The sequence below is a fragment of the Pithys albifrons genome, chromosome 17 (assembly GCF_047495875.1).
Source record: "Pithys albifrons albifrons isolate INPA30051 chromosome 17, PitAlb_v1, whole genome shotgun sequence".
Taxonomy (NCBI): Eukaryota; Metazoa; Chordata; class Aves; order Passeriformes; family Thamnophilidae; genus Pithys; species Pithys albifrons.
In genome coordinates, this window is record NC_092474.1 from 2950861 (window position 1) to 2970342 (window position 19482).

At 44.7% G+C, this 19482-nt stretch overlaps 1 protein-coding gene across 3 annotated transcripts in view; it reads right to left on the bottom strand.

The window, feature by feature from the left end:
• Positions 1 to 19482, bottom strand: part of ULK1 (unc-51 like autophagy activating kinase 1) — a 79174-nt gene that overhangs the window by 36311 nt on the left and 23381 nt on the right. For all 3 annotated transcript variants that reach the window (XM_071571807.1, XM_071571805.1, XM_071571804.1), the window contains exons 7-11: positions 18664 to 18837; positions 16878 to 16951; positions 14130 to 14231; positions 6279 to 6337; positions 2430 to 2512 (exon numbers count right to left, since the gene is read on the bottom strand). In XM_071571807.1, the coding sequence (XP_071427908.1) occupies positions 2430 to 2512; positions 6279 to 6337; positions 14130 to 14231; positions 16878 to 16951; positions 18664 to 18837 (492 nt within the window). The remainder of the gene's footprint in view (positions 1 to 2429; positions 2513 to 6278; positions 6338 to 14129; positions 14232 to 16877; positions 16952 to 18663; positions 18838 to 19482) is intronic.

The window sequence follows — 19482 nt, forward strand, 5'->3', positions numbered from 1 at the left end:
GGTACTACCATCCCTCAGCCAAGCTGACTCAACTGAGGGGGTGGAAATGATGATTTCTTTCACTTTTCCCCCTCCCCGATCCAAACTGCTTATTAGCTCTGCTTGCAAAGCGAAATTTAAATAACCCAGCTTGTAATCATCAGCAGGAAACTTACAACTTGAAACTCTCTTGGTTTTCGTCTAGATAATCTTGAGATTGCAAAGAACAACAGTTCCTGGTAGAACAGCAGCTGAGACACACAACAAGTAAATGAAGTTTCAAGCTTATGTGTTGCTGTTGTGCGACTCAACTGAACTCAGGGGCAGCTCTGGGGAGGGCTCTGTGCACATCTCCAGGCAGATTGCAGAGGGCTTCAGGGAACAAGGAGCAGCAAGGAAATCCCCTCCTTTGGGAAGAGTGGCTTGGGAATCATCCCTGACCCAGCAGCACACACAAATCTTCAATTTTCACCTTACAGAGTGCTGGAGGGTACAGGAAGAGTGAACAAAGGCACTGACCATCAGCCAAAACAAGCCTTTTGTAAACAGTGCAGGTGAAGGGAACAAAGTACGGTGAGCTTGGCAGCAGGAGGACAAAGCACCTGTCTACTGGGAGCCAGCTAAGGGAAGGGAGAGGTCTGGATGGGATCCAGAGCCATGGGACCTGAACAGCTTGTGCACAGCTGGCCACACAGAGCAGCTGAACACAGGATAGTAATTGGGCACAGAGAAGTGCTCTCATTTACGTATTGCTACTATCTTGGCAAAAGGCATCATCTGGAGGTGCATGAGACCAAGTATACAACTGGATGTTGGGGAAGTGTATTGGTTTAAATAAATCATGGTCCTGGTACTTGCTTTTCTCTCAACTGACAGGAGATATTAGAATGTATCATGGGATGCCACACACCCATCAAGATCTGCCTTCTGTAAAGCACAAGGAGTATCTCAAATATAGATTTCTGTACAGATTATTTTCTCACACACTTCTTAGAAACAATTACATTTTACAAGGATGTGCCAATTTATAGAGAAAAGGATCCTGTGGTAGCTAATAATCTCAATGCAGGAAGATGTGCTGCTAAGTGTTGTCCTAAGCGATATCAAAATCTATTCTCTCAGATTTCTCAGTGTTAGACACTGACTCATACAGTCTGCTCCCAAGAGGTACAAAACCAGCTTATGGGGGTTTAAAAACATTTGATAGACTCAATTTCTGACAGCAGGGAATCAAGAACCTGTAAGATATCTTCTTTTTAAATGCACGGCAGCATGATAAAAGAGGTAGAGATGCACAGCCAGATAACAGATCTGCAGGGAATAATACTGCAAGATGCTTCTATCCAAGTCAGTCTGCCAGGAGCTTCAACAACTCCCTTTTCAAAAGGCTCATTCTCTCACTTCTGCAACCCAGTAACCAGTTCTTTATATTCATCACTGGATAATTATGATCAGCCTCAGTTAATCCACCCAGATGACCATCCCCAGAAAGGCTTTCCTGGTATTTCTAATCCAAAAGAATAACAGAAGGTGCAAAACAATTTCTCTTCATCAGCTAGCACATGCTGCCCAGCAGGAAACAATCCACTTCAGCAGAGAAGCAACAAAAAACCAACAGAAAACAAGTGCCCAGAAGACAGAAATAACAAACTCTTTTACCCAAAGTCTGACTAAAAAGCAATGTCCTGAAAACACTCAGGATGTGTTTCCCTTTAGATGACCTGGCACTTTCAGGGGCTCTAGGAAAGGCTCAATTTCTGCTTTCTTTCCTCTAGGGCATGGCTTTACTAGGAGGTTCTTCAGATATTTTGGCTCAGCTAAAACACATCTGTAAGATGCTGCCAAAGTCAGAACTGGCGCACAATGACTCTTCTCAATTTAGAAGGAATTATGAAATAAAAAAAAGGAAATCTTTGTGTCAGCCAAGTCAGGAGACTGAGACACAGGCCCGGAGACTGCCAGCCCAAGCCTTGGTAAGAACCAAGGCTTTCTTCCACAGAAACCTGCCTAAGGAGGGAAGGGTCTGCAAGCAGCCATGGTCTCCTGGCTCAGATTATCATGGCAGACCCTGAGAAATGGAGGGTACTGACTGAATTGATCAGTAAATAGGGCAGCTTCCAGCTCTGGGAAGGAACTATGTCAGAAAAAACAGATGAACAAGATACACAATTTACATGCTAACACAATCAAAGGTCAGAGATTCTAAAAGCAGAAGCCAGGAGAGAGAATACAAGTAACAAACATATGCTGAGGTTGTGCCAAATCTATAGATTTACAAAACTGTACTGACTGACCCTTTCAGAACATATGCTAAACACACCAGGACAATGCAGCCCTCAAAGCACATGTGAAATCCAGGTGTTTGGATGTTTCCCCAGAGGTTTGTGCAGTGCTACAACACAAGAGACACACACAGAGGCAATAAAACTAAAACTAAAAGGAGGTCTTACCGAAGTCCATGCGGTCCTTATGATTACGCTGCAGGAGGCCCAGCAGGAGCTGCCTCAGGTGGCTTGATGTCTCCCTGGGGATGCTAGGATTGAAAACAGAAGCAAAATAAGAGAGACTTGCAGTCTACTTAAACTGCTTTTACATATTCAGGAAGGCAACTGGTAAATGCAAACTCTCTGTGCCTGCTGGGCCAGGAACACAGGAGCTCACTGGAGGGAGGCTGAACAGAAACGTCTCTATTTGCATCTCTGACTTTCTCTCCCCACTGTCATTGTTCAGGCTACAGCTAATCTTGCTCTGGAGGCCTCTCCCATGAGCACCAGCAGATTCTCCCCTTCCACAGTGGTGCCGGTGTCATGACCCAGGTTCTCAGTTAAGCCCATTTGACATGCAGTATTTTGCACATGATAAATACAATCTCTTCTACTTGCTGTAGTGGGAATAAGGAGGTCACTAAAATGAAGCAGTTTCCAAGGGGAAGCTTCCAATTAAGACACTGGTGGTGAAATGTATCACCAATTACTACCATTTTATTAAGGCATTTATTTCTTGGTGCAGCTTATGTAAGGTTAGCAAGTAACTTTTGTCTATTTGCTTCCTTGATATACAGCATTTATTAATTGAAGGCCGCTAAGATGTGAGCAACTGGCACCCAAACAAGCTGAAATTCATGCAGCTATTATCCCACTTTTCAGCACAGTTAGGAAGAAAATACTCTTTTTAATGGCCTTTGCAGTAGAAAAGAGCTCATAAATCACTGTGCTTTCCCTTGCCCCACAAGCAGATAGAGAAGAGGCCAGGGCAGCTCTTCCTAACCCCAGTAGATTGCAAAGTGCAGGGAATAAATGAACAGATTAAGGCAGGGAAAGCAGAGTTCAGCTCTTGCATAACTGGATTCAGCTCTGCTGACTTCCCTCCATCACCAGAAGCACTGCTGGGGGCTGTAGTAGCCAGGCCTGGCCCACAGCCGGGGCAGAGCTCTCCAAATTAGAGCATAGGTGGTTCCTGCTCCTCTCAGTATTAACTCTATTTATCATGGCTGTGCCCAGCATGGCCCCACAGTCTGCCAGGCTTTTCCCTCTCCCCACCCTGGGGTCAGCTGAGGTAATGGCATGAGTGCCCAGCACAGTAATTTTAGCTGCTCAGCATCTCACACGTGGCTCAGGCAGGGCTGCCCTTGGTTGGGTGGCATCACTCACTGCCCTGAGGCCAAGCCCAACCGATGCTGGAAGCAAGAACCCTTCCTACACCATCTCCACCAATCCACCCTGCCAGAGACAGGGCGAAAACAGAAGCTAGCACAAAAAAAGTGAGGGGGTTAAAAAAGGTGCTAGCTAGCACTACCAGACTCCTGTTCAACGAAACAGGAGATGAGAGGCAAGGTATGTATTTATAGGTTTCAGTGCTTCTTTTACTAGGAAGCACCGGGGTTGCTGTGGCAGGAGTTTGAACCCAGTGATTCCTAGAACAGAGAATGATGGCAAGCATCCCTCATCTTTCTTTGTACTGGAGAAGCTGCTTTTCCATCCCTGATGCTGGAATGGTTTTGTGTGCCTTTTCAGGTCAACACAGGAGGAGGGCCACCAGGACACAGTTACACTGAGGCTCAGTTTGAGCCTCTCATCAAAAAAAGTGTCCCTTGGAAGTGTAATGGAATACCATAGCAAGCAGTGTCCTGAAAAATACATTAGTGCTGGAGACCTGCAGTCCTGCAGTGTTATCATCATCACTTATTTATCCATGACACACAAAGCTCTCATTCAAAATGAGTCCATTTCCCAGCTATGGCTTTAGCCTTAGTATAGTTTCAAAGCCATGAAACAAGCAGGTCAAGCCATGGACTTCAGATGGCATGACACAGACAAAGATGGTGCAGATTAACAGCCTGTTTGCCTTCTCTCATCTCCCATCTGAAGCGTCAAGCTCTGCTACTCTATTTTCCAAGCCATGGTTTTAAACATAAGCAACAAATCTGCCTCCTTCACCCACGATCTGGAATGTACTTTGCCATGCAAACCAGCATGATGAATGTTAGCTATGAAGAACAGCACTATTAAAATTGTGAGGCCTTTGGACATCTGACATGGGCTCCCCTGAATGCTCAAACAGCATCTCACCTGTCAGCAGCAGCTGTGCAGGCAGGGACCGCCAGGGTGCATTTAATGAGCTTTTCTTCCCCACCCTATTCCCAAGCCAAAACACAGCACCTTCCATGGCCATGGCAGGGAGGTGGCCCCAAGGAGAGTGAAACCAAATCCTGGCACTGCTGCAGTCTGAGAAGGAGGTCTCTGGAGTAGTTTTGTGTTTCAGACTGTGCTGGCAGGGCTGTCAAGCAGTTTATTCATGTTTACTCAGGAATAGCACAGACTGCAGCCCATGTTAGAGACAAACTGACTTTGGAAAGCAGGGAATTCCCATTTACACAAAGGCCACTTCATATCTGACTTCCCCAGTGAAAAAACCCCAATTTTTGGGCTTGGATCCAAATTTTGGAGGAGTTCAGTGGTTCAAAATGGAGACCAGTGAAAACAGTAAACGCAGACTGTGCAAAGGACTCAAAGGAGAAGGGCTAATCCCTACAAGAACAGACATGCTCTCCTCTTACAGCCGAGTTTCATTTCTCCCCTCGCCTGCACCATGAGCCAAACAACAGCAGGGCAGCGGGATCAACACATGGAAGCTCATTAGTTGTAGGGATTAATTTCCCTTTTAGTAAGAGGGACTACCTCAAAGGTGAGCAGCCATGTTTGGGCCATTCAGGAAAAACACAAGGTCTACCTTCTGCTCACAGTGACTATCTAGCTCCAACCATGTGTGGTGGCATTTTTGCTTTAAATTGCTGGTTTGGGGTGTTTTACTCCATCATGCCCTCCAGTTCAATCCAGGAGAGCATGCAGATGCCCCAGAGTTAGTCCTGGTAGAAATTTGTGCCTTCTCCCCAAATCAAAAATGGGAGTACCTAAAAGGAAATTAACTGCATTGCACAAGTCACTGATAAGACCTCCAGCTTCTTGACAGTTCCTCTCAGTTATCTCTTGGAGCTGTCTGAACTGGTAAGGGAAAAGTAAAATCCATATACAGCAACCAAATTAACTTTCTGCATATGTGGCTGCATTAGCAGCTCTGCCAACTCAAAGCTAACTTGCTGCTTAAAAAAGGTCTTCCAGTTTTTGGATATATAATCTGGAACTTCAGTCCTACCTCTATACCAGACTGAGGTTTTCAGAGTAGCCATGAGGTTCTGCTTTAAGAACTGAGGAAAGACCACAGCAACAAAACCAAAATACCCTGACAAATCACAGCACTGAGCAGCAGGTAACATACACCCTGCTGGGACGAAAGCAGTTCTCTTCCCCTTGGAAACTGCAGCAGTGTCCATTTCCATCGAGGTTATAGTGTTTCCCCCTAACTGCAGGATGGACACAAGCAGTTGCTGCCCTGACACGTGAGAAATGGGAATGTGATCTGTAGTCAGGTATTGCAGGTTACAGGAGGTACTGCAGTTTGGCTGCTCACATGTTTTCCAGAATGGCTACGAGTTCTTCCCAAGGCTCTCAGCCTCAGGGAGGCCAAGTGTGGAACAGGACCACTAGCTGGCTCTTGCAATCACTAACAACCCTGAATTTTTGCAATGTAGGGGGGAAGCACAGAGAGACAACACCAACTCTGGCTATCCTCTGCTGCCTGATTTTCTCTGGGTAACATTGCTGCTGCAGTAAGGAATGGGAAGGGCAGGTGGCCAAATATTTCAGTCACCTCCCCAAGTGACAAGCCAGGAGCATGCAAGGACAGGTGTAAACACAGGGTAAACAAGTGCCTACAAGCAGCGACACTGGAAAAATGCTTACTTGGGCATCAGCATCTTGTTTTTCTCATAGAAGAGGCGGAGATCCTGTGGACTGCTGGCCTGTATGGGAGAGAGAAACCAGTGCATGAAGCAGTTGACAATGAAGGAAAGGGATTAACATTTCTATTTCACAGCAGCTCTGAAGAGCAGAGACACTTTTCAGCTGCTGGACCAGCACAGACAAGGAAAACCTGCAGCTTGCTGTAGATTGAAAAGTCAGCCCTGTGCCAGAGTGAAAATACAGTATTTCATTCCACTGCCATTTTGTCCCTGACCTGCTTCTGTCCTGTTCTTCCCTTTCAAAGGCTGAGCTTCACTGCAGTGGGCTCTGATGCTCAGGTTTGAGCTGGCCTAATAGCCTCACCCAGGAGACTAAATAATTGCATACGTGCGCAGTCCCAAATGATGAATGGCAGATCCTGCTGAGAACATGGTTTAATGCTGCAGGGCATTTAGAAAAGGAGTAGGGAGCCTGTTGATGGGCAAGGGCTCTGTGAAGAGACTAGGAACATGGGGAAACAGCAACTGAATTAGGATATTCTACTTTAATTCCAGGAAGCCAGAAGGTCTCAAGCCACAGCTCCTATTTTATTTGTGCATTAACATACACAACTGCGTGGGATGTTGATGACAAAATTCCAAATTCTGAGAGAGGAGATTAAAAAAAAAAGTGGGGGGGATTGGCACAAGAGGTTTAGGGCTGAGGTTAAAAATAAAATCACCAGTAGAGAGGCACAGACATGTAATAGTCTCGTAACACAATTTCTCCATTTGTTTTTATGCAATGAATAATACAGGCCAGTAAATTAACTCTAGTGTCTCAAGCTTTTCTGCTTAGGCAAAGTCCCTTTATTAAAGGCAGAGCAGGCTGGCTGGCATGACACAGACATGAAGGCACATAAACAGGGGAGGAAGATCAGAGAGATTCATCTGCAATCAATTATTGGTGCTGCAGAGTGTGTAGGAAAGTGTGAATGAGGAGCCAACAGGCAGCTTCTCCTGATGTTCAGGGCCGGCTCTAGAAACCCTTGAGCCTTCCACCTACTTCTATTTCTAAATTAGAAGCATTTAAGGTCAATTAAGATGCTTAAAATGGCAAATCAGACAAGCCAATCTGCAGATGGCCATCAAAATACCATTAACAGAGCATGGCTGGAAAAGCAGCCACATAAGATGCTGTTTCAACATTACCTACTCCCTCTGGCTGAAGATGAAAATTAAGGATAACAGAGATCAGCAAAAAACCTTAAGGGAAACTGAAGGAGAGTCTCAAAAGCTGCTAACATCAACACACTCATGTAGTACTCATCAGGACAGTATTTTTTACACAGCCTTACAAACACAAGCTTCACAGGTCTACTATTGATTGTACCAATAAATGCTACTGAATTCCTAAAGGAAGGAAATGAAGATTTCCTGGCTGTCTTTTCTGCAATAAGATACTTTCTGCTGTCCACAGGCACAACAGGGACCCAAACAGAAGGTAAAAAAATACTTTCTCCACAATCCATCAAAATGAATGTTCTTTAGCAAAGTGCCTTGTTACACAGATGTCAAACTGCATCAAAATTTGCAATCGATTCCACTCAATGTGATCTGGTACAGGAAAACTCCATTTTACACCTCTCCCCTTGCAGATGTTGGCCTGTCGTTTTTGGCAAACTTTAAGGAGGCAAACACACACACTGCACCAAACAGCCTGGCCACGTTGCTCTGTGTGATGAAAAATAGGCCTGACAGACATTAAGGGACAAGGAGAAGGAGCAGAACTCCCCCACAGGGAGGGAAGGGCTCATTCACATCACAGATACACAAGTCTTGGCACTTTGCTCTGGTCACTTCCTGTCGCAGCAACTCAATTGTTTCACAAATACAATGAGGCTCTGATCTACTTTAAACACTGTTTTGTCAGAAATTTTCCTGGCAATAAAGACAGAGTATATTAAAAGCAGCACAGATAGGAAGCCCAGCTCATTACAGAGGGTTTCTATGCACTGGCTTGGACCAAAACCAAAATCCTCAATGAAATTCCCCTCCTCTTTGTACAAATTCAAGAGGTGTCCCTGTAGGGTTGTTCCTCCACATACTGCTGTCTCAGTATAATCCCCACTTGCTCCTACCCACCCAGACCACTAGGGCTGTTCCCTAAAGCCCATGATAGGCTGGTCTCTGATACAGATAATGGGGAGAAGAGAGTCATTTTAATGAGTGCCCAGCACAGACAGCCATGGATCATCATTAATTTGGTAAAAACAACTGCATCTTCACATAACTTTGTAATTAATCAAATGAGTCACACAGTTCTGTTCCTGGCAGTGAGCTCCCAGGCTCGTAGTAACATGCCCACTGCTCTCCTGCTGTTACCATGCATTTCATAAAGCACTAGAACCTTTAACCACTTTGCTCACCTCTCTTTTCAATAACTAGTGCCTCTAAGAACCATGGAAAAAATTGCAATCTATAAAATGCCATCTGAATTCCTTCTTTTAGGAAGCTAAGGACTTAAATTGAAATCTACCTTCCAGGCAGACACATCCTACTCAAGAAAAACACCAGAAAAAGCACATTTTAAGCACAGGACAACCAGACCAGTCAAGGCACACAGAGCCAGCTGCTACCTGTAAGACAGAATCCATCTGTCAGAACCAGGGATGCAGAATGGACAGCTCAGCTTTCCCCAAGAACAGGAGACACATCAGCAGGTCAATTCACACCCTCAGTCCCCCTCTCGTGTTACTATGGAGCAGCTGCATTGGTGTAAGTGGTTCTGTTTCTGTCTGTCCTTTCTATATATAGAGACAATTGGACAAATTCAATCATGCCAGTCTGTTACTTCGTCCCCAGCAGCAGTGGAAACATGTTGAGTCAACAAAGGCATTCAGCATAACCCTGCCAAATCCCATTTGGTTCTGGCTGCCTGCAAGTGAATTGCATGTGAAAAGCAGGCAGGGTGGTGTTTTCAAAAGCACTCAGCACTGGATTTATTGTGCTTGGGCAAAGGTTGGATGCAAAAGCTCAGCACCCAGAGAGAAGAGGGCCAGAAACATTCACACCTTCTGTGAACAACCTTGTCTAGTCAACACTTCATAGCAGGTGTACCAGATCTTCTCTGTTCCTTGAATCTTTTCCTTGGGGATTTGGAGGTGCAGAAAGGGGATTCAGATATGTTAGAGAGAAAAAATAAATATGCAATTATGTTTCTAGCTCAGTAGTTCCAGGGAAAAGCTTGAAAATCTCGTGCCAATACCTTCTGCTTTTTAAGACTCCCACAACTAAGTAGCTGCTGTTTGGGGGACCTGAAAGCCCAAGGACCAGAAACAAGGAAACGAACAAAAAACCCCAACTCCTGAACCCTTTTCTTTAGCTCTCTCTGCTGCCAACAGAGCAGGATCAGACCCACAAACACTGGTCCAAAAGCCAATGGCTCACTGACTATAGCAACAAGTCAATCACTGTACCCAGTCTCTGCAGAATAACCTACCACTGCCAGGAATTCCTGTCCCCATGGACACAGGACAGTCCACAGGAACAGATCTGGGAATAGAAGAGCAGCCTGCCTAACAAATAAGCCAGAAGTTCAAATTCTAAGTATAAAATTGTCCCTTCCCTAGTCTTCCTCAAGGCCCATTTCACAACATGGCAGTTGCTGTAAGTGATACATAATCCTAGTACTTATGCAGACAGAATTAACTCAGAATTAAAGCAGTTAACTTGGTACACCAAACTTAGACATTAATTTTGCACCTAACAGCTAGCTGGGATGAGAACATAAGCAGGCAGGTTAGCTCTTTCAGAGCTGTCAGACCAGGCAGACCAACTTGCATTGCCTCTCTTGTCACTTCCTTGTTCCCTGGCTCCACAGTGCACTGTATCTGTAAAGAGCTGGAAGATTCATGCAGAGGCTCAGACAGCAGACAATCAGGTTTCATGGTGCTTAGAGGATTTGATGTTCAAGGGGACCCATGATACTGCCAGAGACAGCTCTGACACCAAGTGCATGTGTTTGGTGGTGAGTCTGCTCACCCAGAGCTGCCCAGTTTTAAAAGGGGTCACACAACAGAAGCCACCAGAAATATCAGTGTGATTCCTCCCACACACACACACACACAAAAACCCTACAGATTGAGGTCATTTAACCAATCATATTTAAAACACCATCTGACAAGGACTAGACTGGTTTGGGATTTTTTTAGACCTAGTGTAAGTATTTTCCTTCTCTGCCTTCAGCTTTGCTGCTGTTTGTCACTTATTTACACAGCCTGCACCCCTCATGGTGGGCACAGGGTCCCAAACTCTTCAGCTCAGGCAAGGAGAAGAGGAAACCACTACACTCCCAAGGCACTTCCCAGTACTGGTCAGCAAGACTGGGAAATGCCCTGTTCAAGTCCGGTCCTCAGCGACAGAAATGCAGAGATGTAAGTGCACACCACTTATTAGGCAAAGCAAATTAACAATTCCACATTAATACAGCGCTCAGCAAATCTGTTTATAGGGATTTTGAATCCCATTAATCTCATCCCTATGGCAGTCTCACAGTTTTGTTTATGGGCATGTTTAATACAAAAAGCTCCTTAAGAAAGCTTCACCAGCCATCCTACCAACTGTTCACATCTGAGCATCAGCAGCTTCCTTCTTGTCTCTGTGCAGTGAGGCAGGGAAGGAACAGGAACGGCTCTGGGAAATTGCCTTGGGTGACCCAGCTATAGTTAAAATTAACTCTGAGACAGCCAGAAATCACATTCACACACAAACCCATCTCAGCATTGATTTATGAGCACTTTCCAGATTGACAACTGCCTCAGCCTTTTCACATATTTCATCTTTCTCCATCTAACCCATCTCCCCAAAGCCCTGTTTTATTTTAGGCAGCTCATTCCTCCTCATCACAGATAACACTGTAACCCTTTTGGTTTGCATCCTCCTGAAGGTGCCTGGTTGCCTTATGCAGCAAAGAGATAGAGAGCCCAAACACAGCATGTTTCATGCTCCAGATTCCCATGGGAATCTCAGCTAGACATGGATGAGGGGCTGTCCTTGCCAGCCTGGGAGGGAAGGCATAGTGGGGATTCAGCCTGAAGAGGTTCCCATCAGAAATCCAGTTCCTGGCTTCCCTGTACAACTGAGTCTGCTGGTGGCACTCTGTGGAATCAGCCTGTTCCCTTCCCACCCATCTGTAGACATCCCTCCCAAAAACACTCATTTCTGTCCACTACCCCTCCTTTCTCCTAAAAGCCCTGTAAACAACAGTTTCTCCCTGCTCAATGACCCTCAGCAAATTCTTACAACATAGTCATGCCAACAAAGACAGAAAGCCAGTTAACCTTTAACCAGCTTCCCATCATCTGCCATGGACAGGCTTCTTTCACCTGGATCTGGCAGCTCGAAGGCAATTTGTGACACACATGGCCAAAACAAATAGATGGGGCATAGAGAACCATCTGGGCTGAGCTCCTCTGTCTCCCTGATCAAACAAATCCACAGCTGCTACTGCAGTAACAAACGGGTCTGGCATTTAGCTTCAAAATACAAATGCCAAAAGAGAAAAGGGCGAGGGGGAAAATTAAAACAGAGAAACAAATTACCCTGTTCTCAGCCCGACAGATGTTGGATGTATATGGGAAAGAGAGGTTATCTAGTGAGGCAAGCACAAAGCAAGGGTCAGGAGCTGCTGGGCAGCGACTGAAGTGTCCCTTCACTGCCCACCCCAAGGCTGGGTATTGCCATATTTTAATCAGAGGGACAGGGGCACACAGGACACTCTCACCTCAGTGTGAGCCCGAGCACACACAGACAGGCAGAACACTGATGGTTTTCTGACCATCTGTCCTTTCAAAACCTTAGATGGAGAGTTGAGTGAAGCTGACTAGTAACTACTTCCATTTCTCATGAAAAGCCTTCTCTATAGGAACAAATGTCTCAGAAGAACATTTCTGTGATATCCTTCAGTAACCAATGATAAAAGCCACGTGCTCTTTCCAAAGAAATCAGATGCCCCGTGGTTGTGTATGAGCTACTAAGCAAAGGACACCTACAACAAAGTTACCACGTTGAATGGTAACCAAATAATTTGAGTGAGCACAATATTAAGGTGCCTCTAGAGGCTAAAAGGCACCAAGTTACAAGGGAGAATGAGTTCCAGGCTCTCCTATGCAGCAGTCAAAGCTTGCTTTCTCCTTCCCCACATAAATATTTGTGTGTTATCCTAAGTCATTTTCTCCTCTCAAACAAAGAACCAATACCAATAAACAGAAGCCATTCAGAAGTTTCAGTGCATTTTGTAGTGGTGTATATAAAAAAAGAAACATGCAAAGGAAATGAGGTCTTGCTCTAAACACAGAGCAAGCTGGTGGACAGAATATAAAGCACTGGAATGGAAGATTCTTATAGCAGTAGGGAAAAAATTACCCTGAAGGAGAGAAGTGTTCTTGGCTCTAGACAAAACCAAAACATACCATTAGTTTACTTCTGTATTTGCCCACCCTTTCCTTCAACAGATTCAGAACTCACTTTATCCTCCCTGATGATGTAACTGCATAAACATTCAAGGTTCTGTGTGAAATCCTAAAGAGCTGTGGAACTGAAGCTCAGAAAATCTGCACTTCATAAAATTTGCCTTATTACATGAATATAGATTTGCCCCACCCTGAGGTTTTTTTGTGCCTTTTTTTTAATTTCCTTTTTATTAAAGTTTGTTTGCTTAGGGTTTTTTTCCCCATTTTGTTTTGTTAGGAAATCAGGATAAAGAGATGTCAGGACATGTCAAGAGAGGGCCACAGTTTGCATGTGCCCTAACTGATCTCAGAAACTGAAGAAGCACTCCAGAGGCATTGAGCTGACACATCAGCAGGCAAATCTGTGCTCTTTTTCCATGGATTAGAGATTACAGAGCTCACACATTAGAGAAGCAAACAAGAATCAGAAATTCAAGCACCTCTGCTATGCTGTAAAACAGCAAGGAAGAAAACCTGACAAGTACCATACTTTAAAAAAGTAACTGCAAGGGAGAGTCTGGAGATCTCATTCAGTGTAGGAGAAAAGGAACACACAGTGTGGCACACAAATGATTTGGAACAAGAAAAATCCATAGCTGGATTTCATCTATACTCACTGTGTGACTAATGTATGTGAAGTAATCCTGAAGCAACATGCATAAGGCTGTGGTGAATTCTCCACCATTCAAAAATTTAAAAGCAGAGAATGCTGCTCACAAAAGATATGTTCCAGCTCATCCAGAAGTTATGGCATTAAGTACAGGGTGGAGTTTTACAGGACTGTGTTGTATTTGGAGGGGTTTGGACCTGATGAACATAAACATTTCGGGCTGGGATTGCTGTGCAGTGACAGATAAGATCCTTTTGATAAGCTCCTACTTAACTGCTTTGAAAACCAAGTTGATGCAGCTGCAATACACCAGTTACCTCCAAATCATCCTGAACATTAACCTGCAATTACAATCTCCCCATACCAAACAGAATTATAATTATAAATTATACACTAAGTACAGTTGTAAAGAGAAACTGCTTTTCTAAATGTAGGCGTTAAAAAACCCCCACTGCTTTAACTGATTCATGGTAATTTTCTCAATAAATGACCCTTTCTAAGGATTTATAATTGGGAAATACATTTCAGTGAGATACAGACCAGAAGAGAGTCATATTCTAGCAATACATCCAGCATTACAAAAATATACAGCACCACACTGTCAAGGTGTTGGACAGCCAGACCTTCATAAGGCTGGATCTAGGGGAGGTGACATTAGAGATGGCAGAAGCCTTAAAGTAACCAAATTAAAGGGAAAAAAGGCAAAAAAAAATCAGGAGAGAGTCAGAAACATCAGATCTAAGCAACTCACCTGAAAAGGAGCCTTTCCTGTTAGACACTGATAAATGATGGTTCCTATACTCCAGAGGTCAGCTTTGGCATCGTAGTGTTGTGACATAATGACTTCTGGTGCCTTTTTGGGAGAGAACAGAAATTTGTTTTATGAGAAGATGTAGCTTTTTTTTTTTTAGCAGCTCCAAGAAAGAGAATTCACCATTATGCTTTAAAAACTCTTGAGCTAGATTACCAAATTACCATGAAAGATTTGCTCCCAATAGGACTATCTTGAAAGGGCCAATTCCCTATCTAAGTAAAGGAAGCAGAGACTTTCATTCAGAAGAAAAACAAATTCCAGTATTGGGGTATTTTGGGCAAACTTGGTACTTCCCCTTCTCAGTGTACCATTTTCTGCTGAGTCCACCTGTGCTCAGAATCAGCGTCACTGAAATGGCACAGACACATCTCCTCCACCAAAGCAAAGAACAGGTAAATGAGGAAGAGCAGCAAAGGCTCACACTGCACAGGTTAAGCTCTAGCCTCCATCCTGAGCTGCTTCACTTGGGCACTTTCCTCATTTAGCCCAAGATGGCAGCACATTAATTAAGCTCCAGAGCCTGCTGCCAAGGTCACAGTTTGGGTTCAAAGGCAGACCAGTGTGTTTCAGTCCAACAGCCTGAGCCCTGCTGTGCCCTAGACTCTGGTTTCTAATCTCAGATTGTGCACTCAGCTGCTCCCTGCCAGGATTGCTCCCAAAGCTGGAGACAGTGCAAGCCCCCAGAGCCCCACGGCTCAGGAGGCAGTGTGCCTTAGGAGCAGCAGCAGAGGAGGGACAGAAGGGCAGGCTGGCTAATCCCACGTGTTTATGACTGCAGATTTCATTGCAGTGCTGCCAGCATGGAACAGGATCAATTTTCTAGCTCTGCTAGAAGTAAAGGGCACACATAATGGAAAAAAAGGCAACAAACAAGTGTGGACAGGAGCTCGGTTTGTCCCTAAGGGAAGCAGGCATGGCACCAACCAAAGCCAAGGAAGCAGGACAAGAATTGCATAAGGAAGTTTCAAGTCTCACATGACATGGATCATACTGAGATTCAGAGAGAAAGCTCATTTTGGTGGGGGGTAAAATAGCTCTTTCTTTAGCAGAGCAGAATGAAACAAGCAAATTTGACCTAAAGCAGGGAATAAGGGCCTGCCATGCCAGCAGATGTTCCCAAGGCTCCTGCACAAGATCCACAACAGCAGCAGGGACAGACTTCAAACACACCCTAAATCCCAACCAAACCCTCCCTCCCCATCCTCCCTCACATCTATCAGTAAGCAGAGAACAATATGAAACACTGTAACATTCGGAGCTGTTTAAAATAAAAAATAAATAGAAAAATATCATCATTAGCTTTGTCCAGCCCTTTCAAAAAATAAGCTGTGTTTTCAATTACTTTCACAAGAGACTCTGAAAAAGTATCACTAAAAATAGACAATTCAGGAAACTCTCATAGGAGAAGAGAGTTACATCATCGTCACATATAGCACAGTTCAAATAAACATCAGGCTTCAAAAAGGGAGAGGGAAGAAGACTGTTTGCTTGAGTTAGTACTGTGGAACAACTACCAAATGCACCACCCCTGTGCAGTGCAGGACAGTCCTGCCTAACTCTGCCCAAAGACTACAGACAAAACTTGTGGATTTGACCAGGTTTGAAATCAGGTGCCTCCTGTCCCAGCACACCTCTGAAAACTTCAACCTAAACCGACCCACATCATTTTTACTTTGAGCTCAGACACCCACATCCTCAGGAACTATTACATGTCTAGCTTTGACATTTTTATTTCTGTCTAGTTTTGTCATTTTTAATTTCACTGACTTGATGCAACACCAAGACCTTGCTGCTCCATGAGTACAAATAAGAGATGACCTCATCCCAACCTGCTCACAGAGTGGGAAGCACAAAGAGGGTGAAAGGGATCGGTTTGGTTTCTTATACACATCTGTTTCACAACCTAAGAAGTCATCCTGAAAGCAACTGGTTTGGTTAAAGAATCTGGGGGATGGGGATCAGGGAGTGGGAATGCACAAAACACAAACAGCAGGTGAGTTTTGTTTACACCCACCTGCTGAGCTGTAGAGCAAAGCAAACCTAGGAGTAAGTTAGCCAGAGTGGCAAAATCTTTGACTGCACAAGTCCACAGACCTGAAGGGATTCTGCAAGACCAAAGAACTAAACAGCTGGAGATTTAAAAAACTTCTGCTTAAGAGGGTCCCTGCTCCTGATGCTGTGAATGTAGCAAAAATGAGTGCAAAGCCTGAGGTGACAGCAGGTTTGTGAACCCCTCTGTCTCAAAAGGACTTGCTGAAGTAGGGATTTACTGAGGCTCCTCTCCAGGGAAGCCACACCTCAACTAGCCAGGTATGTGAAGCATCACCCCAGCAGTCACCCTTCTGTTGTTGCTTTGCTCACAGCAGAGGAAATAGACTGCACTTTCCAATCCTTTCAGAGGAGGAGCCTTGGTGACCTCTGGAAGATGGAGATTCTGGGAGTAGACAACAATCAATAGTCCATTTTTTTAACCACAGTCCATCTGAAAGTTACATGATAACACAGGCACCCAGTGTCTGACATTACCAGCAGCCAGAAATTCAGGAATGCCTCTATGTAATAGCTGGTTTCTGACAAGTAAATTAAATTTCACTTTGGGGTGAAAAACTAGAGAAAAACAAAGCCTTGCTTTTGGGGAGCAAAGCAGAAACAACTCAGAAAAATATGTAGGCAGAGCACACTTACCATGTACATCGGTGAACCACACAATGTTGCTGCCATCATATTGTTCTGCAGATACCGGGCAAACCCAAAGTCAGCTACAAAGAAACAGAAACAGGTCAGGATCAGACACTAATTCTAGGGAGCCTGCACCTTCTCCAGTTTATTCTTTCTACTTTCACTTCCCATCAATCTTCACAGCACCTATCCCATCTTAACAAGTCTTTGATAGCTCTCTTCTTGAGCAGGAGCATCCTTCTGCCAGTTATTAATGCACAGTACAGACACCAGAAAAGGACAGAGCAAGCCACAAAAGTAGCTTTCAGAAGAACAAACTTCCATTAATTTTTCAGGGATAAACAGTCACTTCTTGTACCCATTCACCTGCACTTTGAAATGTCAGCTGGGAAAGATCTCTTGACTTCAGTGAGAGCGTGCCAGTTCATAACTAACCAGTTCATCTGCTGCTACCTCAGCCTTTCATTTGGGGAACTGAAAGTTTCCCTCCACTGAAAAGGCTCAATGTAACAGACACCCAGGGGAAACCACTACTCACCACCATCCACATTTCTAGACCAGCCCTACTGAAAGGAGTCTTCCTCTTTTTCTTTAGAAGGGTTCCAACAGTGCCAACTACAGCATTAGGACAGAAAGCTGAGCCACAGTAGAAAAGCCAGGGACAAGGAATACCAAGACAAATTTCTGCTGCAGGTTACTCAGCATCTGATCATATGATACTTAGAGGTTCTCTCAAGGTTACCAGATATTTCAAGCTATGAGACTGACACTGTCATCTGTCACTAAGGAACTGATACAGACAGATATTCCCTGGACCATGCACTCCTCAGGGAAGCAGGAGAGAGGATTACAGGGTACATCACACCCAAGAGCAGTTGTGCCTGCAGCCCTCCTGCCTGTGTTTGCAGCTCCCAGTCCCTTCCACCTCCCAGATAATAACTCTGCACTTCACAAAAAAAAACCAACAAAAAATCAAATCAAAACAAAAACCACATCAAAATGCTTCAGTCAAACAGGCAGCAACATTTCAAGCCTCTGCACTGGATCTCATTTCTCAGCTTTGGAACAGTTCCACCTAATTGGTGTCAGCTTCAGCTCATAAGCTGTAATATAACCAAAAGCTCATGTGAGAGGGTTGTATCATCCAGCACTCATTCGTGAGGGACCACAGGGGATGTGTGTGCTCTGTAACTGGATTTCTGGAGCACTGCTCCCAACTACTGCTGGTCCATCTCTGCCACTTGCCTCGTGTACAACGTGAAATGCAACTGAGAAACCTGCCTCTAATTCAGTTTGTGAAAACACCCACTTTTGGGTCTGCCTGACCTACCCCCACCACACACTCCAAGGCCAGTCAGGAGAGCAGTTACTGTCAGGCCTTCAGACACCAACATTTACCTCAAATACTATTAAAAGCTGAAGACAAAAGTCACAACTTCTGTTTATTTCTTGGCAAGCCTGGAGATTACAAGCCAATTAGGGCAGGCTGGTGTTTGATTTTACTGAGGGAGGGAGGCACCATTCAACTGGGAGCAGAGCAAGGCCTGCCCAGTTCCTTTGTGTAAAGTCTGTGTCCTGGCAGAGCAGAAAGCTTTTGCTCCTACTGCTTGGAGCCAGCCTCTAGCTGATGAACTAAACGAGGAAGATGAAAAGTATTAGGAAATTTTAAAATAAGGATAGCAATACTTTCCTTCTCCTAGACAGTTCCCCAAAGAAAGATTGAGGCTTGCCATTCATCCATCACCAAACTCTCCTGAGGGTGATTAGGGTGACACCTGTAATGGGGTCTTACCGATCTTAATGCGAATGTTGTTGGGATTTGATTTCCTGCCTCCAGTGTAGGAAAGGAGGATATTCTGTGGTTTCAAGTCCCGATGGATGATGCCTTTGCTGTGCAGCATTTTCATGGCACCTGCTATCTGCTGGAGAAAGAGCCTGATGGTGTCTTCACTAAGTGTCCGCATAGCTGGGAAGGAGGAAAAAAATAACCAAGGATGAAAAACTTACAATGCCAGTTCCCTAAAGAGCCCACAGGGCAGATTCTCACAGCAATTAAGCCATAATTTGTCATCTTTATTTCCACATATGATGCCTTTTCCCCACACACCATTTCTGAATGATTCCTACAGGCAACAAGGGAGAGCATTTGCATTCCCAGCTTATTCTGTGGTCAGAGCTGTTTTCTGCCCTGAGTCCCTCATGGTGAACTCAGGCCAGCACTGGGTGATGAATTTGGGTTATTAACTGCAGCCAAAAGTGACATTTGGTGAGGTTTAGGGCTTCCCTCAACAAGAGCTACCAGCCAAATCCAGACAAGCATTAGGCAGGGCTGTGGTTGCCTCCGAGCTATGGACAGAGCTTTATCACAAAGACTGGGCCTAAAGGTAGAGCTCACAGGGAAGGCAGCAAGGAAAGGCAGTTTGCCTTATGGCTGTAAGAGTCATTAAGGCTTGTGCTGGGCCTGGAAAGGGTTGGTAGGTTAATTTCAGAGAGTTAGGGCACATGGCCAGCAGGGATCTGTAACTTCAAGGTATGAATCCAAGTCCAGACCTAACCCTTGTGCACCATGGCCCAGGTAAACCAAACCAGAATTCTAATCCCCAACCCAGTG